The 19,312-nt window shown below is 47.1% G+C and overlaps 1 protein-coding gene across 1 annotated transcript; it reads right to left on the bottom strand.

Annotated features, from left to right (window-relative positions):
* Positions 1-18,352: 18,352 nt before the first annotated feature.
* Positions 18,353-19,312, bottom strand: LOC130865971 (free fatty acid receptor 3). The gene has a single exon (XM_057757163.1). The coding sequence runs from the start codon at positions 19,310-19,312 to the stop codon at positions 18,353-18,355; it is 960 nt and encodes a 319-aa protein (XP_057613146.1).

The raw sequence follows: 19,312 nt of genomic DNA on the forward strand, positions 1-19,312 counted from the left end.
ATTTCTTGCTCACGCTGCCTTTAATAGTCTTAAAGATACTTCTCATTGTACAAAAACATCTGTCATAGTCATTCTGACATAAATATGATGCTGTTTATATAATGTATATATATAAAACCTATGTTTCCACAAACTCAAAAATTCTTTTGAGTTCCAGGGAGCAGAACTGTAGGATCCACCCTAAACAGGTCGGATACACCCCTCTCAATTCTCTGTTCCTAAAATTTATTTTTCTTCCTAAACTTAACTTTGTCCTCTGCTCTGCAAACACCTTACCAGGTCCAAGAAACACCAGACAGTTTCACACCACAAATCCTGGAAAGGAGTAAAGTGACCAGCTACCCCAGGATGTGACCAGCACCCAGTTATCTCAGGCCCCCTCAAGAGAGACTTCAATGCCCACAAATAAGCAAGAAGCAGTCTTGAGAATCTGCCGTCCCAGTTCCTTCAACCTGCTATGCCTAACTCCCCATCTTTTTATAATAAGAAAAAGATGGGAATATTGTAATCTGCTGACCTGGTCTGTCACCTAGGTACACTGTCCCTTTAGGAGACAAGACCCGCCCACTGCCAACCTCCCTCTTCTACCTTCCCACCTCCTCTCTCTCTCTCTCTCTCTCTCTCTCTCTCTCTCTCTTCTCTATTTCTCTCTCTCTTCTCTATTTCTCTCTCTCTTCTCTATTTCTCTCTCTCTCTTTCTCTTCTTTCCCCCTTTTCCCTTTCTCCTCTTTCCCTTCTATTCACCCTTCATAACTCGCTGAACAAACTCTTTACCCCAGCTCTCTCTGCATGGCCTATCTATCTCTCTGTCTCCTGGCTGAGGTCTCAGGTCACCCACAGGGGACCCACCAAGGCCTCAGTCACCAGCATTATGGGAGTGCAGCATCTTACCTCTGCACTGAGTGACAACTTAAGTAGAACCATGCACATCGGAGCATGGGAAATATCTACAGTGTCTCATCGTCCCATCATTGCTGCCTACTCATCAGATGTGTTGGACCCTGAAGTCCAATCACCGAGAAGGAGTTGCCCTAAGAGACCACTCTCACACCACAGTTGATGTAAAAGCATGAGGATTTTAATTTTGTTACAACAGGGTCACTCAGCATTCAAGCCAAGGACCCCGAATAGCTGGTGCAGGCTACTTTTAAAGCAAAAAGCCATAGAAATGGGGGGGGGGAACTCAGGGGTTGTTTCCCAACTATTGGGATTGGCTTATTCAAATATAACAATAATTGGTCCTAGCCAAGGCTGGAGGGCAGTTGCCAGATCAGGTGAGGTAAGAGAAAACATTTGAGGATTACTTTGACCCCTTTGCAGGGACTGAGTCAAAACATCGGAACTGAGTCGACTTAAGGGTTATCTTGCCCCAATTTCAATAACTGAGTTCTATCTGGAGAACATTCACAAAGACTCAGGGAGATGGAAAGTTCCCAACATTTCAGTATGTGTGTGGGCAACTGTTAGATTCCTGCTTCCCAGGGGAGAGGGGGGAAGCACTAAGGCTGAGAGGCCTCAGAGTTATTTTAGAGTTCTGCAATGCACTGGGCCTTTCTTCTGTAAGAGGAGACATTTTGACTGCTGGAGACCTGAGTGTGAAAGACGGGCCTTGAGCGAGGGGACAAACATAAAAAGGGTGGCAATAAGAACTATGTGGTGTGGGCTGGGAAAAAGTGCTCAAGTGGGAGGGGAAGGGGAAAGTCGAGCAAAGTGTCCAGGTCAGGAGACTAGCTAGGCCTCAGATCCTGTGGGAACAGGCTTTCCTGCATTGGGGAACAAGAGGTCCCGGAAAGATTGAGCAGGGCCTGGGCTGGCTGCTCAGCCTCAAGAGCTGGAGAAGAGTGCAGAAAAACCATCTGGAAAATGATGACCCCATCAAAGTGTTGACCCATCTGTCCTCCATAATGGCTGATTTTACCTTCTTTGGTCTTCATGTGTTAAAGACAGGCTTCAGCAGCCAATCAGAATCCTGATTGTCCTGACAGGCTGCAGCAGCCAATCAGAAGCCACAACTCATGATTGCCTAATAATCAAAGTCCACACAGGGCTTTACTGTTTTCTTCAGCATCCAGCAGTGACTGACACAGGCCATGAACTCAGAGCCAGATGAAGTGCACATGTTGGTCATCTGAGTGCTCAGGAAGCTGAGGCAGGAGGAGCAGGAGTTCTAGGCCAGTCTGAGCTACATAGTGAGATGCTTTCTAATGGGGAGTGAGGGAGAGAAGGAGAGAAAAAAGAAGGAAAGAAAGAGAGAGAGAGAGAGAGAGAGAGAGAGAGAGAGAGAGAGAGAGAGAGAAAGAAAGAAAGAAAGAAAGGAAAGAGAGAGAGAGAGGAAGGGAGGGAGAAAGGAAGGAAGGAAGAAAAGAAGGAACTAAAGAAGGAAGAGGGAGGGAGGGAGGGAGGGAGGAAGGAAGGAAGGAACAAAAGAAGGAAGGAAGGAAAGAAGCCTGGTCAACCATAAACTAGAGTTTGCAGACTGCACAAAGTCATGCTGTTCCCAGAGGTCTGCAGCTGAACTTCTACATGGCGGCTCTGCTCCACCTGCAGCTTGACCACCTCTCTTGCGATGCCCCCAATGATCTAAGCATCATTTGCTGAAACAGCAGGATTTCCAGGTTCCACACACCAGCCTTGCCAGGTCCTTGTTTCCAACATCTTGGGAGTGATACCTGCCCCATTCATGATACTTACATGGCCACCTCAGCCCTCCAGATGTTTGGGCCCCAAACCCAAGAGGCACTAACACTCTTCTCTTGACCTAAAAGTCATCCCAACAGTGATCTAACAGGGATCCCATTGTAGGACTCAGCCCGGCAAGCTCAATAGAGTCCTGAGTCTCTATTTTTAGAGAGGAAATACCTCTTTCTGAGAAAGACCACAAACTGAGACTACCTGGGCACCACGCAGGAACAGACCATTCAAAGGAAATTCCTAATGTTCCAACCATTGTAGATAGGATCACCTTCCAGCACACACCAACCGCTTTTCACCAGGACACTCTTAGACAAATGTCAGCCAATCTGGGGCCCTGAACCTTAGAAATCCCTCACCCCCACCTTTTCTACTGTAAAAACCCAACCCCAACTGAGCTCTGCTTTCTCCAATCACTCCAATATGTTGGACACATGGAAAGTCCCAGTTTGCAATCTTGTGTAAGAATAAAGGCTCTTTGCCTTCATATACAGGGCCTGGTCTCCTAGTTGGTTTTGGGGGACTCTGTGCTCTGAGCATAACACTATCAGTGACTTAACAGTGGTCCCATCAGTGACGTAACCTTGACCCAATCAGTGACCTAACAGTGGTCCCATCAGTGACTCAACAGTGATCCCATCAGTGACCTAACATGATCCCATCAGTGACTCAACAGTGACCCCATCAGTGACCCATCAGTGACTCAACAGTGACCCCATCAGTGATCCCATCAGTGACCTAACATGATCCCATCAGTGACTCAACAGTGATCCCATCAGTGACCCATCAGTGATCCCAACAGTGACCCCATCAGTGATCCCATCAGTAACCTAACAGTGATCCCATTAGTGACCCAACAGTGATCCCATCAGTGATCCCATCAGTAACCTAACATGATCCCATCAGTGACCCATCAGTGATCCCAACAGTGACCTAACAGTGATCCCATCAGTGACCTAACAGTGATCCCATCAGTGACCCAACAGTGGTCCCATCAGCTAAGCATTTCCACTCTAAGAGCCACATCTGATGACTGACCACTTGTATGCACAACTGAGATCACTGCTGGGTTGTCACCAGCTTTCACCTGTGTTCCTTAGGGGGTCTTTCTGAGGTTCCCTAGAGTGTCCCTTGCTTTATGGCTTCCGTCTTTGGTTCTTTCCCCCACAAAACTGCCAGAATACTCCTTTTAAAGGGTAACTTGAAACATAACTCTTGCAAAGGATACAGTTTAATAGCTTTCAAACTAGAAGTCTCAGTTAGTCTTGGTGGTCCATACCTGCATTTCTAGCACACAGGAGACAGAGACAGGAGGATTACTGTGAGTTTGAAAGTCTGGGCCACATAGCCAGTGCCAGGTCAGCTAAGGACACACTAGCAATAACAATAACAAACAACACCAAAATGAAAGGCAAGTAGGGGTATGTGCCTGTCCTATTTGATCCAATAGATTGACATCTGTCGATTATTTCATGGTAGACTTTCTCATGTGCTCAATCAAATGCATCCATCACAATATGTTTGGTCTGTTCATTTGTTGTTTTGAGACACTAAAGATTACAAACAGCCTATGTCCATCAGTAAAGTGTCTGCCAAAGTCAACACTATGGGCAAATGGGACATCCCTATAACAGAAACAGAACACCTCTACACAGGAAGAGGACAGTGGGTGGTGATATACACCTGACATCCCAGAACCCTGGAGGCCATGGCAGGAGGAGTAGGGGTTTGAGGCCAGACTAGGACACACAGCAGGACTCTGTTGAAATAAATAAGCAAAAAAGCCGTGGGGAGGAGGAAGACACAGGTCCATCGGCATAAGTCAGCGAAGATCCAATGAGAAATGTTTAGTGGAAAGAGCAGGCAGTACATAAAGCAGGGCTGCAGAGAAGAGGGGAACGTTCATGCACGAGCCCTTCCATCAGTACCCCCGGGACCCCCATTCTCAACACTAACAGGTGCATGAGTGAGGGTTGATTTCCTGTAGCTGAGTTTCTATTGCAGCAAGATGGGCACAGATGAACTGTGCATGAAGCTGGAAATGCAGCAGACAGACAGAAAGCAGCACTGCCCAGAACGGCCTCATGGAGGAGTATTCCACTGCATTACCTGCCAACAAGGAGAGAGCAATGGCTGCTGTTCTTGTTCCTACAGCAGAATACTGACAGGGACAGAAGCGGCTTGTGTGGGGAGGACTTCATTCTGATTCACAGTTCAGATGGTACAGTCCAACATGGTGGGGAAGGCATAGAGAAAATAGGGTTCGGTTTATGGCTGCGGGAATGTGTGACTTGCTTACAGCACAGCCCACCAGGAAGCAATAAAGGGACTGGAAGAGAGGCCCCTGGTAGTGGCACAGCTTTGCAAACCATGATCCACAGCTTGATCACTTCACAATCCCACAAATAGCATTCCTCACTGAGGACCAAGTACTCGAACGCATGAACCTGGGAAGGACAGTCCACATTCAAACATATCAGAGGATGTGAGGTAGGGTCTAGAAGCTGTCTGGGGACATCTACAGCATAGGGACAGCAAGCTCTGATGAACCAGGGTGTGTCCAAGTAGCTAAGAAGCCAGAGTGGTCAAGAGGAGCCTGAATAAGGGCAGTGATATGAGATTGAGGTTCAGGCAGTCGGCAGGTCCCAGGTCATGCCGGCCCCTATGGCCATGTTAGGATGCAGAAACACACCCAGTGAATGAACAGGGGTGGGAGCAAGGGTGGGATATAATTTACTGAGTGGAAGAGTACAGTGGGCAGGGATACTCATTAATAGCTTTCAGTGGCAGTGGAAAGTCTGGGAAGGGACACTGGGTGTCCAACAGCATGGAAAATTCACCTTTCCCTGCAGATCCCTTAATACTCTGAAAAACATTCTGAGCTGGAGACAGATCAGATTAAATAAAAACACTTGCCTGTAGGCAGACTCTTCTGTCCAGCTAGTCAGCTTTGTCCTGCCAGCCAGCTCCCAAATAACCACACAGAGATTTAACATTAATTATAAATGCTGGCTGATAGCTTAGGCCGATTACTAACTAGCTCTGACAACTTAAATTAACCCATATTTCTTATCTATGCTCGACCACATTGGTACCTTTATTCATCATGGCATGTTCATGTTGCTTCTCTCCATGTCTCCTGGTTACTCTGGTGACTCCACCCTTCTTCTTCCCATTATTCCCTCAGTTTGACTTTCCCACCTAACCTCTTCCTGCCTAGCTATTGGTCAATCAGTCTCTTATTAAACCAATCAGAGGGCACCCTGACAAAGACAAAACTTCACAGTGTAAAAAAGATTATTCCAAAACACTTGCCTATGGAAAGGCAAGTGTGCATCCTGAAGTACCATAGAAACAACGGGCAAAAGATAACTATCTTCAGGATGGGGCTGGAGAGATGGCTCAGCAGATAAGGCTGGTGGCTCTTCTAGAGGACCAGAGTTCAATTTCCAGCACCCACATGACAGCTCACAACCACTTGTAACTCCAGTCCCAGGGAACATGAGGCCCTCTTCTGACCTTCAAGGACACCACATATGTGTGTGGTATACATAGATACACGCAGGCACACATTCACACACATAAAAAACATTTTAAACACACCTTTTTGTTTTGTTTTTGTACCTGTGTTTCTCTGTGTAGCCCTGGCTGTCCTGGAACTCGCTTTGTAGACCAAACTGAGCTCGAACTCAGAGATCTGCCTGTCTCAGCTTTCTGAGTGCTGGGATTAAAGACGTGTGCCACTACTACCCAACACATTTTTCTAAGAAAAAATTTTTTAAAGATACATATATACATGCATAAGATATATCCCAACCTCCACCAGAGCTAGGTAGTTGCAATTCCTTCAGAATTAGAACCTGAGTTCAATTCTCAGCATCCACATCCAATGACTCTCAATTGCCTGTTATTCCAGCTCCAGGGGAACAAACACTCTTTGGCCACTAAGGGCCATGTATGTACGCATGATGCGGGGAGGCAAAAGACTTTGTCCTAAGCACAGCATTTTGATTCAGACTCCATTTTACCTGTAGGATGAAATAAAGTTCAGGTTCCCAAATCCTAGGGGAGCTGAGAAGGTTCCAATGGCTGACCAACCTCCTTCCTAAACCATGGAGATAGTCATTATGTATCTAGTTCTCTGAAACATCATGGCTGTTCCTAACTACAGAAGGAGCAAATGGACTGAAAAGCTTGCATTTGTGTCAGCTGACAATGATGGAACACGGAAGGAAAGCCCTACCCTCTGAATTCTGGTTGGTGAAAAAAATGTAACTATAACTTGGCAACAAATGTTTGTGCACATACACTTTGCTTCTGTCCCTGCTCTAGGTTATTAGTGGAAAGGAGGCTCCTGAGTCCTTGTCCTGGAGCCCTGACTGATCAGTAACCTGCTTATGTGGTCAATATTTAAAGGTTTGCTCTTTTATGAACGCTTCTCTCTCCTGCTTTACGGCGCACAACAGATGAGGTGTAGCGCGCGTGCGCACACACACACACACATAGCTTTTTTTTCTTTATTTATTCTAAACACACATGTATGCTTTGGGATAATGCTCTTGTACACTGTAAAGAGTTGAAACTCATATGGCTTTAATAAAATGCTAAGTGGCCAGTATCCAGGCAGGAAATATATGCAGGACAACCCGAGTAGGAGAATTCTGGGAAGAGGAAAGGCAGAGATACAGTCACAAGTCAGATGCAAAGGAAGCAAGATGAGAATGCCTTACTGAGAAAAGGAAACACCCTCCTAGCTAAACATAGACAAGAATTAAGGGTTAATTTAAGTTATAGGAGCTAGTTAGTAATGAGCCTGAGCAATAAGTCAGACAGTTTATAATTAATATAAGCCTCTGTGTGTTTATTTGAAACTGAATGGCTGCAGGACTGGGATGGACACACATCACCCAGTGTTGTTAAAGGCAAGCATAAATATCCACAGTTAAAACCTTAGTTAGGGTTTCTGGTGCTGAGAGAAGCATCATGACCAAAAGCAACTTAGGGAGGAAAAGTTTATTTGGCTTTCACTTCTATGTCCCAGACCCTCACAAAAGGACAGGAGCTCGAGAGAGGAACCTAGAAACAGGAGCTAAAGCAGAGGTCATGGAGGAATACTGCTTGCTTGCTTACTGGCTCGCTTCTCATGCCTTGTTAAGCACGCTTTCTTATAGAACCCTGAAACATGGACCCAGCAGTGGTACAGCCACAGTATGCTGGGACTCTCATGTCAATCACTAGTCAATAAAATGTCCTCACAGAGTGGCCCATGGAGGCATTTTCTCAGTTGAGGCTCCTCTTCCCACACGTGTCTACGTACGTGTCAAGCTGACAATAACCAAGCAGCACAGCTAATGATATCAGCTCTTAGGGTGAAAACCTCGAACCTGGCAGCCCCACCCAACCAGAGCCTGCCATTCACCCACCATGGGCCAGCCCAAGCAACAAGTGACAGCAAAATGCAGAGAAAGGCTGTTTACTCCGTGTGGCTACATTGGGAAGAGGAATAAAGGGACCAATGATGCCCCATGCCCATCTTCCTAGGGGTCCTGCATAAGGTTTAGGTCTAAATAGAGCACAAGAGGTCTGTGTAACTAGGCAGTCTTGGTCCAGAGTGTGGTCCTGTCTGTCACCGGTCCATCCCAGTCTGGCTCTGCCTATCCTACAAAGTTTTCTGACAAGTTGTCAGAACTGTGTGGAAACCTTTTTGGGGAGACAAGCTTTCCTTCTATCCAGCAGCAGACTTCATTAGGTTTTTTCCTTCTCTGAGGTAGAGACTCCCAAAAAATTCAGTTCCTTGGGTGTCAGGGACTGCCCAACCCATCTCCCTACCCTCTGTCCTGCACCCCCATCTCCCCTGGCCGTGAACTAACTGAGATCTTCCTGCATCTGTTTCTCGAGTGCTAGGATTAAAGGTGTGTGTTATTGAAACTTGCCTGCCTCCATTTTAGGCTTAAAAGGCATCTTAGAGGAAAGATAAACCTGGCTCATTGCTGTTTATGATTAAACTCTCTTCCTCAAGGATTGGGCTATGCCCCACCTGTAACCTTAACTACAAAAGTTCTGTATGCCTGCTCCAGGAATGGCAGTCATGTCTTTGTTTTCGGAGGTCATTATGACTAACTTGTTATGCTTGTGTTCTGCTTCTGTAACCTCGCTTGTTTTGCCCACCAGATTCTCCATTTGGAAACTCCCTAACCCTGAGCTATAAAAACCTCCTCTTCCTCACATCTGGGGCTGCTCTCTAAAATCCTTACTTAGGGGGAGACAGCTGGCTGGGCAGTCTGGGGTGTAACTCTAAAATAAAACTGGCTTAACCTAGATAGTCGGGGATTTGGTCTTTCTCCTCACTGTTTCCAGATTTAACAGCACCATGACTGACAACATGCCATACTTTGTCCAGCCATGCACCCACCCCACGTTGTTCTCTTGAATAAGAAACAGGGCTTGGCCACCAACCTCACCACGGTGCATTGCGTGCACACTCAGTGTCATGTGATTTGGGAGAGCTGACCCGAGCACCGCTGTCTGGCAGTATCTCTATGCTGTTTAAATCTTGTCTCTTTTCCCGACAGTTAATGGGTTCATTACTCTCTGCACAGTGCAGATGTCCTTTGTTTATCACAGCAGGGCAGGCCTAGAATGCTGGCTCTCAATTGCAGCAACCAAAGCCAAGTTTGGCTTATTTAGGGTCTTAATGGTAAGACATTGCGCAGCTTGGAGATTTTCCAAGGAATAAAGGAAGCTGAGAACCCAAGACCAGATGAAAAGCCATGTCACTAGCACAGTCCAGTGGGGACCTCCACACACAGCTATATTGAGCATGAAGCCGCGGGCCACAAGCCAGGCTACAGTCCATGATTTCTTCTTCTACTATGAGCTTTGGATGCAGAGTTTGGATGCAGAGTTTGGATCGTTAGATCAATGAAGGTGCCAGGGATCCTGGAGAGCAAGGTGCAATATCATGGCATCTCTGACAGAGATGGGCTCTGTTGCCTGCTCCAGTTTATGCCCGATAGCTCCCTGATCATGAGACTCGGGTGACTTTGGACACATCAGAACTGTGGTGTTCGATGTGGAGTGTCCTCCCTAGACCTGTTTGCCTGGTGTTATTAGGGAAAGCTGTGAGCTCTTAGGAGATGGAACCTCACTGGAGGAGGAGGTGAGGAACCAGCCTGCCTCTCTCAATTTTAGGCTCAAAGCCACCTTATAGTAAAGACAAACCAGGTTCATTCCTGTTTATGATTAAACCTCTGTTTCTCAAGGATTGGACAATGTCCCACCTGTAACCTTAACTACAAATGGTTTTGTACTGCCTGTTTCAGGAATGGCGAACATGTCTGTATTTCAAAAAGTTGTTTATAAGCATCTTGCATCCCTACCTTTGTTTCAAAAGGTTATATGACCACCTAAGATACCTGTTGTTATGACTACCTTGTATACCCATCTTGCCATCATGGCTGTTTCAGGAGGTCCTTAGGACTAACTTGTTATGCTAAGGTTCTGCTCCTATAACCCCACCTATTTTTGACCCCAAATCCCCCATTTGGAAATCCCCTACTCCTGAGCTATAAAAGCCTTGTCTTCCATGCATCCAGGGCTGACCTCTTGAACCCTGCCTTGGTCCCCTTGAATATTCAAGGCAGCCCATGTCCTTGAATAAAAGAGCTTTCTTTAATGAATTGCTTACTTTAATTAATTTGACCATTTTAATTTGGGTTGGTGGTCTTTTTCCTCCCATCTTTGGGTTTAACAGAGGGAAGTGGATCTAGATATTTTACAACTGAACCAGTTCCTGTTCATCCCCTCTGCTTCCTGGCTGTGGGTGCAACAGGGATGGGCTGGCCCTTTCTTCTCTACCCTCCCATTCTGCTTCCTCAGAGGCAGGGGCTCTACCACTGAGCCACACCCCCTGCCTCTCACTGGGGGATTCCACCTCTACAAATGAGCTACTGTAAAACCAAAACAGGAACCACTTTGTTGTTAAGGAGCCTCATTGTTAAACATCTTTTCTGAGGCTACTCCTTCAAACTGTAAGCCACAGTCAACCCTTCCTCCCTGAAGATGCTGCTTGTCAGGAATTTTGTCATTGCAATGAAAAGGCAACTAACACATCATTTAATTGACAAAAGTAAAAGCCAGGGAACTCAGAGATAAAATGTTTTTTTTAAGACTAGAAGAGATGTGTAGGAGACGGACCTGATGGTATGTGGCTATTGTAGCAGCATTTGGGAGGTGAGGAAGGAAGATCAGGAGTTTGGGGTTATCCGTGGATACAGGAGACTGTCTTATAAACACAGCATGGCAGTCAGTGAGATGGCTCATAAGGAAAGGGGTGTGCTGCTTTTAATGTTCTGACTTTGGCTTAATGAGAAAGGACGCAGATAAAGAGAAACCATTTCCATAATTTCCTGACTGGACTTTGATTATGGCTGCCACATCTGGGAAACTGAGTTTGACTCCTGGAAATCACTGGGTGGAAGGAGAAAACTGATTTTCAAAAGTTGTCCTCTAATTTCTGCCTATGCACCGTCACAAAAACAAACACACACACACACACACACACACACACACACACACGCACGCACAAAGCATGCAAGCAAAATAAAAACAAAATAAGGACAAAGAGTATAGGTAACAAATAACTATTAAAGCCTTGGAACCAAGTCAGGCCCTGAGTGTGCCAGCCAGTGGGACACACGCCCAGCCCCTCACTGGGGGATTCTAGGCAGGGACTCTACCACTGAGCCACACCCCAGGCCCTCACTGGGGGTCTAGGCAGGGGCTCTACCACTGAGCCACACCCCAGCCCCTCACTGGGGGTCTAGGCAGGGGCTCTACCACTGAGCCACACCCCCAGCCTCTCACTGGGGGATTCTACCTCTACAAATGAGCTACTATAAAACAAAACAGGAGCCTCATTGTTGTTAAGGAGCCTCATTGTACATTGTTATTAAGTCTCCAGACCTTACAAGAGTAAGTTTTCATTTCCCAAGTCTTTTGTATCCTACAAACCATGTTTTTTAACCAGTGCTGACTTGTGACCCCATGATGTATGCCCACTCCTTTACCTTGCTACACTCCTGCACCTGTGACACATGATTGTCCTCTTGATTAAGAAGTTGGGTCTTCCCTGGTGCCCTGATGGTCCCCTTCCGCATGACATATTCTTGCCCTTCTCTAGTCCACAGGCAGCCTTGAGCCCTGAGTCCACCCCTCTCTGTGCAGGTGCTAATGGCCAATTAGATCAACAGCTGTTTTCTATCAACCTTGACCCTTCCCCATGAAGGGGACCTCAGAAGCCAGTGAGAGGCGGCTCCTTGAAACCTGATTTAGGGGAGAAGCTGTCTGACCAGTGACATCTGCCCTTCTAAATACAGCTTGCTTTAACCAGACAGCTGCGGTAGTGGTTTTTCCTCAGGTCTAACAGTAGAAGTACTACTGGGAACGGGGGTGTCATCATGTTAGGTGATGTAACCCTTATTTACCCCTGCTAACCTCCCAGGCCGTGTTTTCAGACGACCTGTGTCTCTCTGCCCCACTGTCTACGCTCACATGGTCCGTGTTCTGTTTCCATCCTGCTGTGAAGACACTCATAGCAGAAGCTTCTTCAAGGGAGAAAAGTTTATATCAGCTTGCAGGTCACAGTCCATCACTGAGGCAAATCTGGGCAGGGACCTGAAACAGTGAAGGAAGGCTGCCTGCTGCCTATTCACAGACTCAGCCACCAGTCAGAGAAGATGGACCAGGGACATCGTTGGACCAGAGGTCTCTAGTCTCTGTGGGAAATGTACCTATGTGCACAACACCCCACCCCCCACGATTGTGTGTGCACACACACATAATTGACAATAAAAATATATCCTAAAAGACAAAAACTATTTAAAACACTGATGACAAATTTGAGATAGCAAGAAAGAGAGAGAGAGAGAGAGAGAGAGAGAGAGAGAGAGAGAGAGAGAGAGAGAGAGAGAGGTATGAACCAAATGTGTTCACACTTGTAATCCTAGTGTTTAAAATGTCGGGTCAGGAGGCTCAGAAGTCAAGGCAATCTTTGGCTACACAGTAAGGTCAAGACTAGCCTGGGCTACAAGACCCCCGTCTAAAATAAATAGGCCAGGTGCAGCACTGCATATCTATGTTCTCATTATTGGGGAGGCAAACGTAGGCAGATCTCTGGCTTTGGGGCCAGCCTGGCCTACATAGTGAGACCCTCTCTCCAGAAAAAAAAGCAAAATAAAACCACAATCAAGAACAAAATCAACCCACCAAACCATAGCAGCAAACCCCAACAGTATAAACTGTATGGAAAGAAGAAAGAGTGTTCTCAGGGTACTCAGAGTTTCTGGTCTTGCTGGCAACCTCTATCAGCTGGGACCCCAGCCCTAGGAGGATCTGGGACCTGGCCCTCAGAGAGCCTGGGACAGAGTGAATGACCACTGTCTTTCTACACAACTGATCTCCAACAAACTCTTGCAAGTCAAATGAGCAAAGGGCAATTGTGGGAAGAAATGCAAATGACTCCCATATGTTATGCATATACTTTCTCCCAGGGCCTTAATATATTTCATTGCTGCAAATCAAACCCAGGCCCCAGTGTAAGCAGGGCCTCTAACCCCAGAGCTCTACCTTATTCTTTCTCACAGAGATTAGAACTAGAATAAGGAATAAGGAGGGTAATGAATTTATGTGCCTGCTTGTCTGAGCTACCATGTCTAGTTAGAGCCCTGGCATTTCTGGGAGGATATTTTAGAATAAGATTGACATTAAGTAGTGAACTTGAGGAGCGTTGGGTCCTGAAATTGCACAAATAAGAGGGAGCAGACCACCGAGGTCTATTAACTAGAAACAACATTATTAAAAAACACCTCAGGGAAACAAAAACTTCTAACTAGCTGGGCCACAGAGTTCCTGGGCTCTGTGACCCTGACGAGGGGCTATAAGCGTCTTTTATAGCCAAAGGTCAGACCCAGGTCAGGGTGTCTATGGCAGGATCTACAGCCTCCTGGGAATGCTGGGGTTCCTAGGGTTAGGTCCATTACTCCTATGGAGGCCACCCTTGGTGCCAGGATTCACAACCTCTTGAGTACAGGGTGTTAGTTCAAGATGTCAACAGAGCCTGGGTCTGTCCTGACAACCTTCCCGTATCTGGGAGAATGGAGGGCAGAGGGTCAGGTAGCTTGTTTCAAGGCCATTATCAGGCTATAGGCACACGGTTCCTCCTATCCCTGTGCTCTTCAGAAGTTCTGTGTGTTGCATTGTGGGGAGGCCTCGTGCAATCAGTTGGAGGACTAAAGAGGACAAAATGTTGACCTTCCCCACAAGGACTTCACCAGCAGACATTGCGATGTCTCTCGTGACTCCAGCTCTTGTTGGTCTGCCGTGAGCCCTTGACAGTGAACCCGTGTATGTATATGATACTGTTTCCTTACAGTCTAGAGAATCCTAACACCTGGAGTTACTAAATGTTAAGTATCCACTTTAGAGCACACTGACCATACAGCATTTCTCTTGCTAGCAGGGTTACAGGGTCTCTCACACCGTGTGGAAGGGAGGGGCTGATTCTGCTGTAGGAAGATCAATATTTCAAATCCACGCAGCACTTCCAGTTGGAGAGTGTTAGGTCACAATCCTGGGACGAATGGCTGAGGTGTCTGTTTCACATATCAGATCAGAACTGAGCTCCAGCATCCCTCAGCCCCTACCATTACAGGTGTGGCTGACAAAGCCCACCCCCTACCATAGACTTCTCCAGCCCAGGGAGTGGGCTGCCCTTCCCCCAGGTGCCCTTCCCTATAGAATCCAGACATTTTGGTTACCTGCACTTTTTTGGTCTACACTTTACCTTAGTCAGTGTATGAGAGCCAGGTTCATTTTAAGTTTAAATTGCTGTGCCTGAGAGATCGATGAGAAGAAACTGCTCTGATCTGCAACCCCTTACCCAAGAAAAGAGAGTTCCTGAAATGCTGAGGCTGGGGCTTAGGGGAGTCAATGTTTTCACTCCCACTGGCCCTCCTGGCTCTTTTCAGAGTTTCACATAGATGAACCAGGTGCTAAGTGAGATAAGACAGATGCGGGAAACAAATGCCCTGTGTTTTCCCTCACATCTGGAATCAAGACCTTGAAAAGGAAAGAGATGGAAGTGAAAAAGAAAAGTGCTTGGAAAAAGTAAGGGGACCTACAAGAGAGGGGAGAGAGTAAGAGGGAGAAGTGGGGCCTTGATATGAGCAAAGAACATTCTATCGTGTGAAAATGGCATAATGAAACCAATTCCTCTGTACAATAGCATATGCTGAAGAGACTAAAGCTGGTGGGTGGTGAGAGGGCTCTGGGGTTAACAACATTGGCTGCTCTTCTAGAGGACCTGGATTAGTTCTCAGTAGCTACAGGCTGCTCAAAACGACCTGTAACTCCAGTTCCAGAGGATCTGATGTCTTCTGTTCTCTGTGAGCACTGGCATGCAAATGGTGTATAGACATACATGGAGGAGAAACAACTTTGTACATAAAATAAAAATGTTTACTTCAAAAAAGAGAGAAAGGAAGGAAAGAGGGAGAGAGGGATGATGGAAGGAAGGAAGGAAGGAAGGAAGGAAGGAAGGAAGGAAGGAAGGAAGGAAGGAAGGAAGGCAAGCTGACCATTGTAGTATATACCCATATAACCCCAGCATCCGGGGCACTGAAGTGAGAGGTGGGAATATGAGACTAGCCTGGGTCACACAGTGAGATTTTGTCTCCAAATACACAGTGAAACAAATACATAGGCTTGTGTCCTCCATAGCCATTTCTGAGGGTGAGGGCCAATCCTCAGAGAAGCATGGACAGAGACTTCCTGAGATGAGGGACTGGTAAGAACACATTTGAAAACTCAGCAGGTCCCTGCCCCACTTAACAATGGAAACACATTCTGAGAGACCCAGTTAGTGGATTCCAGGGGCCTGTAGACATCACAGAGTGACTTTCACAGGCTAAATGTCTAGGTAAATCCCTTCATGTGGCTTTTTAAGGCAATACACAGTTACCAGCTGGATGGTGCATGCCTGCAATCCCAGCACTTAGAAAGCAGAGGCAGGAGGGTGATGAATTTGACACCACCCAGGATTATATAACAAGATTCTGGCTGCCTTGATTTAGGACCCTGACAAACTAGCACCTCTATCCTCTGCAGGGAATTGTTTTGATAAAGAATTCCCAAGGAGACCTTATCAGACAATGGGTTCTCAACAGGTGGCTTACTACCCCTTGGGAGGGGGGTCAAACAACCCTTTCATGGGGGTCGCTTATCAGATGCCCTGCATATCACATATTTGCATTGCAATTTGTAACAGTAGTAAAATTACAGTTATGAAGTAGCGATGAAATCATTGTATGGTTGGGGTCAGCACAACATGAGGAACTGTATTAAAGGGTCACAGCATTAGGGAGGCTGGGAACCACTGTCCGATGTTGAAGATGCCTGTGGGCTCTAAGCAGAGAGACTCTCCACAAACCTCTGCAAGGCTGGAAGCCTCTGGGAATGGAAGCAGCAAGCTCCCTCCCAAGCCTGTGAATCACAGTTAGGCACTGGAAAGCACAATCTGCAAATTCATGTCCACCCTGAGCTGCTCACTCTTGGCCAAGGGCCCTGAGCAGGGAGTGAGCTTCTTTCCACAGGACACCCGCTGCTCCTGGCTCTCACCTGGCTTCTTTGGCCCTGCCTTGCTTCCATGGCATCCAAGATCCCAACAAGCATGGGCTTTTTTTCCCCCAATTTTTGAAAGATTGCCAGGAGCAGTGGCTCACGACTGTCATCCCAGGATTCAGGTGCCTGGTTTAGGTAAGGTGGAGAGTTTGAGGCCAGCCTGGGCTACAAAGAGATTCTCTTAGAAAAAACAAAGCTAAAGTAACAGCAGTAGGGAAGCAAAGGCACGTGGGTCTCTGAGTTCCAAGCCAGCCTGGTCTGAGAGTTCCAGGACAGGTAGGACTACATAGTGAGACCCTGTTTCAGGAAAACCAACCAACCAACTAACCAACCAACCAACTAACCAACCAACAACAACAACCACAAACAATAGTGAAGCTGGATGGGATGTGTGGTGGTACAAAAGGCAGAGGCAGATTTCTGTGATTTGAGGGCCAGCCCGGTCAGCACATAAGTGCTAGGCCACTTAGGGCTACATAGTGAGACCTTGTCTCAAAAACTTAACAAGGGCTAGGGAGCTCGGTGGCTAAAAACACTGGCTGCTCTTCCAGGGGACCTGGGTTTGGTTCCCAGCATCTATACAGGGACTCACAGCCATCTGTAACTCCAGTTCCACGGGATCCAATGCCTTCTGTTACCTCAGAGGGTCCCAGACACACACATGTTACACAGACATACATACAGACAAACCACTTTAACATAAAAATAATATTTTTTTTAATGTCAAAACAGCTGTGAGCCTGTACTTGAGACCCAAACCATGTGGCCTGGCTCCTCTCACAGATGTAAGCCTAAAGTTTTCTAAGGCTTTCACAAACAAGACTCAGTTTTGTTCATAGAAAACAGCTCTTCTTGTGCAACCCCGTGACCTGGGTCTTTACATCATGTTGAGTTCCCCCAGTTCAAGTCAGGAATTTCAGACAAACTCCTCAGGAGCTTCTTGAATTTGTTTTTTTTTTGTTTTGTTTTGTTTTGTTTTATTTGTTTGTTTTTTGGTGCTTTTTAGTTTTCTTTTTTTTGAGATGGGGTTTCCTATGTTGAGGCTGATAGCCAAGGATGACCCTTAACTTCTGACCTTACTGCTGAGGTTACAGATGGACACAGCCATATCTGGATTATATAGTGCCAGGGACGGGAAGCAGGGCTTGTGCTGGCCGGGTAAGCACTCTGCCACCTGAGCTACATCCCCAGTCCTAAATAAAAAATGAAAGAATAAAAATAAATAAACTTAAAAATAAAATTGTCTTTAGTTTTATTCCTCAACCCCAGTCCTCTGCAGGCACCTAGGCATTTTGTTTGTTTCCGTACTTCAGTGTGAGTGTTCCATTATCTGCCACCTACACTACCCAGTAAGTTCAAGAAGATATGGAAACATCATTTTCTTTTGCTAGGCATGGAATTTATTTGGATAATTTTTCTCTTTGCCCTCCACTGTTCATAAGTATCCCAGAAGATCTGAATTTATGGAACAGTGGGCATTCTGGAAAACCCTTCACCAAGGCAGGCTGTTTCCTCACCCCTAGATTCCTGTCTCCCCCACTCTGCAGAGTCAGGAGTCAGTGGCTGACACAGTTCCCCCACCCCAGGTCCCAAGCTCAATTCTAGAGCTGGGCAGCCTCCTCCTCCTCCCCCATCACCCCATCACCCCCACGCCCACTCCAGGAGGCACTGAAGCCTGCTATGTGCAGCAGAGGTTAGGCTATTCTAGAGAAGTCTGTCCCATTACAATGTCCCAGAGTGGAATCCAGAGTGTATGAGGGGATGAGAAGGACAGTGACATGGAGAGTCCAGAATGTGAGCACGCCCTGGGAGAGCTGAGGGACAGCTGTGTCTTCAGCTTGTCACAGGAGTCTCATCCGTCCTGAGTTAGGAATGAATGCCTGCAGACACACCTGCCTACTTCCTCCTGTCCCCTGGAGATATCGCTGCCAGTCAAGGCAATGGGCCAATAGTTCCACACCCCTCCTCTGGTCTGCCCTTTTTTCTAGCTTGGACACTCCTTGGATGGTTCTTCCTCGTTCTTTACCGTCAGTTCCATGCTGGCTTCTTGAGTCCAAGGCACACAACCTCTGGTCAGCCTTCCCAGGAGCTGCTGAAATTCGGCTTGGAACTTGGAGGATGAGAAGTAGAAGACAAGAGGGTCTATGCAAGAGTTGAGGGTGCTGAGGAGGAGGACATAGCTCCGCCAGGATGGACTCTCACCCCAGACATAGCCCACCACATGGGACATATTGTAGGGGCCGAAGCAGAAGAAGAAGATGAGCAGTGTGGCTGCTAGAAGCCCCATCACCCTCTTACGCCTGCGCCTACTGGCTCCTCGGCTAAGAATCCACATTATGCGGCTGTAGCAGTAACTTGTGATACACAGGGGCACCATGAAAAGGACCACAGCCATCTCTAGTCGCACAGGCAGGAGCACGGCCAGCTGGTCCTCCCGGAATTCCAAGTAGCAGGCTCCATTGGTTCCCTGGCTGTAGGTGGCATTTCCCCAGTATTCAGTGACATAAACCACACTACAATGAGCTGACGCCAAGAACCAGCAGATGCCGCAGACCACAGCAGTCTGGGTCAGCCGTGGCCGGGTCTTGTACCACAGTGGGTAGGCGACGCTAAGAAAACGTTCGATGCTCACAGCCGTCAGGAAGAGGGAGGTGAGGTAGATGGTAGTGAAGAAAAGGAACCCTGAGAGGGGGCAGAGGATGAAGGGCAGGAGCCATCTCATGCCACAGGCTGCCTCCACCATGCGAAAAGGCAGGAACAGTAGCAGGAGCAGGTCCGATAGGGTCAGGTTCAGCAAAAGTAAGTCCACGGCCACCGGGCGGCGGCGCAGCTTGCCCACGAAGACCACCAGGGCCATCAAGTTGAGGGGCAGTCCCACGAGGAAAACAAATAAGTACACGGAAAAGAAAAGCCAATGATTGTTGGGAGAGAAGCTCGCCGCCAT

The sequence above is a fragment of the Chionomys nivalis genome, chromosome 2 (assembly GCF_950005125.1).
Source record: "Chionomys nivalis chromosome 2, mChiNiv1.1, whole genome shotgun sequence".
Classification (NCBI taxonomy): domain Eukaryota; kingdom Metazoa; phylum Chordata; class Mammalia; order Rodentia; family Cricetidae; genus Chionomys; species Chionomys nivalis.

What these genes read in the sequence shown, in the direction of transcription:
- LOC130865971 (XM_057757163.1), bottom strand. Translation starts at nt 19,312, where the DNA reads ATGGCGGCGAGCTTCTCTCCCAACAATCATTGGCTTTTCTTTTCCGTG.